Genomic DNA, 7,558 nt, shown 5'->3' with positions numbered 1-7,558 from the left:
AAAACTGAGTTGAGAAAGTGAAGACCCCAACGAGGTAGGTGAACGGTCAGAAATAGATCGTTGGCACCTAAAAAACCGAGTTGAAGAAGTGAAGACCCCAATGAGATAGGTGACCGGTCTCGAAAGTAGACCGTAGGCATCAAAAACTAAGTTGAGGAAGTGAATACTCCAATGAGGTAGGTGACCGGTCTCAGAAATAGACTGCCGGTACCAAAAAATCGAGTTGAGAAAGTGAAGACTCAAATAAAGCCAAAATGAGCTAAAGGCACCATACTAGAAGCTAAATGCTAAAATAAGAAAAATAAGGCAAGGTGCCAACTTTAGAAATGGACCTCAGCACTAAAAATGCCAAAATAAAAATAAAACTAAGGCAAGGTGCCGACCTCAGAAACGGACCTCGGCAGCACAAATGAGAAATGGAAAATAAAAGAAAGCCAAGGTATCGACCTTAGAAATAGACCCCGGCACCATAAATATCGAACTACAAGTAAAGGAAGACTAAACTAAGGCAGAAATGAATCCTTGGAATAACATGTGCCAAGGTAAGAAACCATACAAAAGCCAAGGGTAATCGCAGGGAACGCCGACCTCAAAAAACTAACCTTTAGTGCTAAACTAGCCCGGGTAAAGAACTCATAACTTAGTCTCATAAAAGGTCTAGATAAGTAAAGGGATAAAAAGCATCAGATGACGTAAAAATTGTGATATTCAATACAGAAATTAAGATAAAATGGAGATAAGAATATCCCCAATAACCAGAAGTCAAATGGCAATAAGCCGGATGCATTCATAGGTAAATTATCAAACAAACAGTTCAACATTACTCAGAAACAACGCACACAAAATATAGCCTAAATATGGGAATAAAAATAAAATTTAAATAGACAGAAAAATAAAAGTAGCAAAATAGCCTAAAAATAACAAAAAGGCCTGAAAATTTATTCATTTATTTATTCCTTCCCTGCACCATTTGAATTAGTTACAAAAGTAGAAGAGGAAGGGGGAGCAGAGCTAACTAGGTCATTTTTTACAGGAGATCTAGAAGGGTTGCCTTCTTGCTGAACAGAAGGCAGAGAAGGGTTCTTAAGTAGGGAGTTGTCATCCTTTCCATAGCAAACCTCCTCCCCATCAGAGTCAACTTCAGGAGCTCGCAAGTCAGCCAATGGAGCAGAAGGAGGCATCACGGGCAGCCTTGAGGCCTTGATTGTAGCCTAAGGCAAACATGTGGAAGGCCTCCCTATAAATATTCTCCTTCAGCTCCACTGAGTCCTTGTATTCTTGCAACCATTCCTTGTAGGTGTGCTGAACTCTGTCTTTTGCAGCCTTGGCATCCCTCAGCAGAGAGGCACACCTCTCTTCCATAGTAGAAACGTCTTACGGAGTTACTGTTGCTGAAGTCGAGACTCCTCCCCCACTGAGGTCATGCTCTTCAGGTCGTCGATATATTTATTGAGCTCTTGATGAAGAACGGTAGCACGAGCTAAGGCCTCATCTCGCTGAGCCTAAGCCTTATCACACTGACGGCAAGCCTTCTTCAAAGTAGACAATTGTTGAAGGGCTTCATCTTGTTGAGACTTCGCCACAGAAGCTCGTTGAGACGACCTGACAACCTCCTCCCTTAGCTCCCCTAGTTGCTTGTTGAGGGCTTCGATTTGCCCCTGAAATTAAATAATATGCCCACGGGCCTTAGCCGTAGCAAACAGGTTCTCCTTTCGACACCCCTCATTGATGCGATGGTCCATAGAGCCCTGGAGAGATTGATTTCAGTCATCAATCTCTATATACATGCCAAAAGACTACAACAAAAAGAAATAACATCAGAAAAATTTTTAACTTAGAAGTATTAACAAGAAAGACATGAAACTTACCATGAGGAGCATCTCCCTTAGACCGTCCCCAAAGGCCTCTATAAGACGCGAGCTGAATGTCGCCTGTTGTTTGGTGGAGGCCAGATGGCTGACAAGAGCTAGAAAACGAGGGTCAGAAGCATCTAGAGCCCCCCCAAACATCTTGCCACACAACATCTCAGCCATAGAGGTCGGCATCGATTCAGCATTGACCTCAGCACCATTCAACAGGTCATTATCCTGGGCAGAGGATAGGTTCTCTACCACCTTCTTCCCCTTATCAACAGGAGGGGAAGGGATTGCCTCAATGGGCTCTGAAGTCCTAGCGCACTTAGCAGCCCGACCCTCCATAGAATAGCCCTCATAGCTCTAATGGGGGAAATGTCCAAGGGAGGAGACCTGGTGCCCTCCTCTGAACTACTATCTGCCGACTCACTAACCATGATAGGCTCCTTGGGGACTTCTTTTAGAGTAGGTAGAGCCTTAGAAGAGGCTGGCGCCTTGGGAGGGACCGATGTCCTGAAGGCCGCAAAATAAGAGCCCCCTAACATCGACACCAAAGCTAAAGAAGGCATGACGGTACGAGCAAAGGGGCAAGCTGACGATGTAGGAGTTGGGGCCTGGAAAACCTCTCTAGCCACGTTGGCGACAAAATTGTTGGCCTTGAAAGCTGCCAAGGTATCCTTTATACTCTCCCTGGATAAGGTGAAATTCTTGGAAAGCTTGATGGTACCCATTGACACGTCGAAGACAGAAAAGGAAAAACTTGTTTAATCAAAGTTCAAAACAATAAAAGAACACAAAGGGGAAAAACTAAAAGGTACCAGCTTGCTGGTAGTCTCGTAGGTTGGACATAAATATGCACTTCTCAACATCATATTTCTTCCTTATAGAGGTCAGTCAAAGAAGACAGATATGATCTAGTAGAATTAACCTAAGGAATTCGTTACAGCCCTGAGGAATCTCCTCCAAAGAGAGGTCAATATCCTAGCTAATTCCCGAACTCTCCTTTAGCTCGACGATAACAAAATACTCTGCCCAACTCTTTATATAGTCCTTATACCTCGTAAATATTAACAACCCAACTCAGGGGCCAAAATAATAGAATTTGTGGTTAGATCTAACCAAACAGAAGAAAGTACAGAATAACTCGATGGAAGGGGCAAAACCCCAACGCAAGCAAACATACTTAAAACATCACATAAACAAGATAGCATTGAGGGATAACATCTGTGGGGTCACCTTAAAATGCCCAAAGACCTTAACAAATAAAGGGGTAAACGGAAAGGTAAGTCCGAACTCGTGCTGTTTCATAAAAAGATCAAATTTTGCTTTTGTTGGATATCTATGAGGCCTTCCGATAGTGGGATAGGCAAAACTACGCACTCATTAGGCAAGGAAGCCCTAATCTTGAAAATTGTAGTATCAGCAATGTGGCGAGAAAAATAGTTAGAAAAGGAAGAAGGAGTGACATAAGAGTCTAAACCGACCACCCCGGAGATCCTAGTAGAAGTCATAAGAAGAAAGAAACGTACCTCGGATCGAAGATTCAAGGTTACCGAGAAAAAAGAGGGCAAGATAGTAGAAGGAGCACAAAAGACAGGGCAACGAGCAAAAGCACAAATTTGAAATGGAAAAGGCAGAGAAATGACGTTTTGACAGAACCCTCCTAGAGTCGCATAGTAATAATTGGGATCTCAAAATTTATCCCCTCATAAATCATGAAATAATTAATCAACGGGTAAAGGGGAACTTGATGACTGCCGGACTCCAGATGCCTAGGCCTGATGAAGCTCAAAGTAGAAGGATCGGGCCTGAGCTCTAAGAGGGCCCAACTCGCGGCTCTAAGCCCCCTACGGGTTCAAGTCTATCCAGGTAAACTGGACTGGACGCAAATCTACCCATAGGATCCTAACCTCGAAGACCCATTATTCTTTATGGAAAAACAGAGCACGTGATGCCCAACATCGTATTTAGGTGGCGCAGATGAAATTGAATGGTAGCCTAACGAGAGAAAAGGACACAATACACCCATACATACTATCAGCGTGAATATGGCAAAAGGGTATGGTACAATATGGTGGTTACATATCATTAAAAAATAAAAGAAAAAAAAATAAAGGGAGCCGAAAGAAAAACAAATATCAAACCTATTAAAATATAGTATGTGTCTAGACCCTTTCTTAGATCGTAGACATCAGTATTTTATTTCAATTAAAATTGATAAAAATATATATTAATATTTGGCTAAAATTATTCACAACTTATATTATCATTTAATTCTATTAAATTAAAATTTTATAATAATCTAAAATAAAATTAAAAAATTAACTAAAATAGCAAAATTAATATTTGAAAACTTATAAAAATAGTATTTTTAGGAACAACTATTTGAATTCGTAGCTAAATAATAAGGTTAGCAATCATAGGCTATTGGTAAATAAAATTTAAAAAAAATATTATTTATTCTCTATATTATAAGAAAATTCATTAGTTAATTTTTTAATTTTAAAAAATATATTAAAATATTTTTAATATTTTAAAAAATCTATTAATTAGTTATTTTATTAATTATTTAATCCTTATAATTTGAAAAATCTTATTAGTTATTCCTTCAATTTTATAAAAGTTTACTAATTAGTTATTTTGTTTTTAGAGTATTTTAAATTTTTTATAATATTTAATAACTAAATTAATAAGAAGATTAATTAGTAAATTTTTAAAATATTAAAAATATTTTAATATATTTTTTAAAATTAATGAATTAATTAGTAAGTTTTTTCATAACATACCACTATATAAATAAAATTTATAAATTTATTTTTTTATATTATAAATTTATTTATTTGATATTTTTATTAAAATAATTAAATATATATATATATTTTAAATTTTTATCAACAATATGGTAATTTCATCTGTATAAATAAATAAGACTAATACATATTCAAATATGAAGATGAGGCTAATTTTATCTCTAATTTAGAATTCGAATTAGAAATAAACAACTCAAACAATAATGAATTAAAATTCATTAATTTTGTTTTATTTTTATTGTATAATTGAGGAACCGGTCAAAAGCATTTGAGAAAATGGAAAGAGGATGTCTATAGTGTCTCCTGCCATGTTGTTATGACGCAAGTGATTACGTCAATCAGGAATGAATTTCCCATACTTCATCGCGGTCGTCACGCTTCAGCGTTTTATTTAAAATTTTATTAAAATTATTTTAAATTTAAAAAATTTATGAATTAATTTTTCATTTTAGTATTATTAAATTTTTATAATATAAAAAATATTCATTAGTTGATGTTTATTAATTTTAAATTTTTTTTATTAATTAATATTATCGTATTAAAAATATTTAAAATTTTTTATAATATTTAATAATTAAAATTAATATAAAAATTAATTAATAATTTTTTTAAAATTCTATAAATATTTTAATATATTTTTTAAAATTAAGAGACTAATTAATAAATTTTTTTATATTTTATAAAATTAAACCATTTAATTTATTTATTAAATAAATTACTAATAAAATTATTTTAGTATATATTAATTATGGCCATTAAATAATATGGATATTTAAAATTGTGAGACGGAATGATATACCGTTATAATTATAGAAATTAAAAAAATACTCATATAAAGAGTAAATTAAATCATTTTATTTCGCAAATATACGGTGTTTTAATGGGATGATTTTAAACCAATGAGAAGTTAATAAATTTATTAAACCATTGGAGATATAATAGTAATTCTTGTCCTTATATTTTATTCCAAAATCATTCAAACAGGTAAGGTATCTTCCTTATCCCAGAGTGATACTTTTTTAGCAATGACGAATGCAACAACAACTCGTAAGCAGTCAGCTAAGGGAGGAAACTTCTCTTAAACTCTGAAAATCAAATCAAAATTGTCTTCTAAATCAACATTCATCTATATAAACATCGTTTGCTCACACCTCTAACCATACAAACACAAAGCTTCTTTCATTTGGCACAAAGTCTCGATCAATCTATACCTCAAATGGGCAGTTTGAGTCGTCAGCTCCACATTTTCTTCTTCCCTTTCATGGCTCATGGCCATATGATTCCGACAGTGGACATGGCCAAGCTGTTTGCTTCACGAGGCGTAAAGGCTACTATAATCACCACTCCTCTCAACTCGCTTCTCTTCTCCAAAACAATTGAAAGAAACAAAAATCTGGGTGTAGATATTGATCTGCGAATCCTCAATTTCCCTTCAATGGAGGCTGGATTACCAGAAGGATTTGAAAACATGGATTCTGTCACTTCCCATGCCAATGCTGGAGAATTGATCATCAAATTTTTCCATGCAGTATCCATGCTTCAAGAGCCTCTTGAAAAGCTCCTCCAAGAATGCCAACCAGATTGCCTTGTTGCTGATATGTTTTTTCCTTGGGCTACTGATGCAGCTGCAAAATTTGGGATTCCAAGATTAGTGTTTCACGGGATTGGTTTCTTTTCTTTATGCACTGGACTCGTTATCAAGCAATACAAGCCACATAAGAAAGTCTCCTCAGATTCAGAACCCTTTGTTGTGCCTCATCTTCCTGGAGATATAAAGTTGACAAGAAAGCGTCTCCCAGATACTGTGAGACAAGAGGTTGAAACTGAGCTTACAAAGTTGGTGGAAGCATCTGAAGAATCAGAAACAAAGAGTTTTGGGGTGGTTATCAACAGTTTCTACGAGCTAGAACCAGCTTACGCTGATTTTTACAGGAAGGTCTTGGGCAGGAGGGCGTGGCATATTGGCCCTGTTTCGCTATGCAATAGGGTAATTGAAGATAAAGCACAAAGAGGAAAACAAGCTTCCATCGGTGAACACGAGTGTTTGAAATGGCTCGACTCCAACAAACCCAATTCTGTAATCTACATATGTTTTGGAAGTGTGGCTAACTTCAGTGCCTCTCAGCTTATGGAGATTGCCATGGCTCTTGAATCTTCAAAGCAGCAATTCATTTGGGTGGTGAGAAGAGACAAGAACTATAAAGAAGATGAAGAGAAGTGGTTACCTGAAGGATTTGAGGAAAGAATGAAAGAGAAGGGCCTCATTATAAGAGGATGGGCACCACAAGTGTTGATTCTTGATCATGAAGCCATTGGAGGATTTGTGACACACTGCGGATGGAATTCTACACTTGAAGGCATAACTGCTGGGAAGCCAATGGTGACATGGCCTGTATCTGCTGAGCAATTCTACAATGAGAAGTTGGTGACAGATGTTTTGAAGATTGGGATTGGTGTTGGGGTTAAGGAATGGGTGAGGCTGCGGGGAGATTTTGTTGAAAGAAAAGCTATAGAGAAAGCAATCAGTCGAGTTATGGAAGGTGAAGAAGCAGTAGAAATGAGAAGCAGATCAAAGAAGTTGGGAGAAATGGCAAGGGAAGCTGTTGAAGAAGGTGGATCCTCTTACTCTGATTTCAACGCTTTGGTTGAAGAGTTGCAGCGGCGTCGCCCGTGAAATAATAGAAATTTGGGGAAAATTTTGAAGTCATTTCTTAGACTTGTGTAGTCTTACGATTATATTTAAAAAAATTGTCATTACGGTCAAACCATTAAATATTATGCACTATTTCAATTTCATGAAGGATTTTTTTTTTCACCAATTGGAACAAATTTCAAGTGTTAAAATTTGTTTATTATATCTTTTGTCCAATTCGTAAAAAATTTAATTGTCAAAAT

The 7,558-nt window shown here is 36.2% G+C and overlaps 1 protein-coding gene across 1 annotated transcript; it reads left to right on the top strand.

Annotated features, from left to right (window-relative positions):
* Positions 1–5,790: 5,790 nt before the first annotated feature.
* Positions 5,791–7,456, top strand: LOC110624630 (scopoletin glucosyltransferase). Its single transcript, XM_021769843.2, has one exon. It carries the CDS (start codon positions 5,880–5,882, stop codon positions 7,335–7,337), a length of 1,458 nt encoding a protein of 485 aa, XP_021625535.1. The 5' UTR covers positions 5,791–5,879; the 3' UTR covers positions 7,338–7,456.
* Positions 7,457–7,558: the final 102 nt, after the last annotated feature.

This window comes from Manihot esculenta, chromosome 10 (assembly GCF_001659605.2).
Source record: "Manihot esculenta cultivar AM560-2 chromosome 10, M.esculenta_v8, whole genome shotgun sequence".
Taxonomy (NCBI): Eukaryota; Viridiplantae; Streptophyta; class Magnoliopsida; order Malpighiales; family Euphorbiaceae; genus Manihot; species Manihot esculenta.
This window is presented reverse-complemented; position numbering and strand designations above follow the sequence as displayed.

Bases quoted from the DNA above. Each gene is read 5' to 3' on its own strand.
- LOC110624630 (XM_021769843.2), top strand. From the start codon at position 5,880: ATGGGCAGTTTGAGTCGTCAGCTCCACATTTTCTTCTTCCCTTTCATG.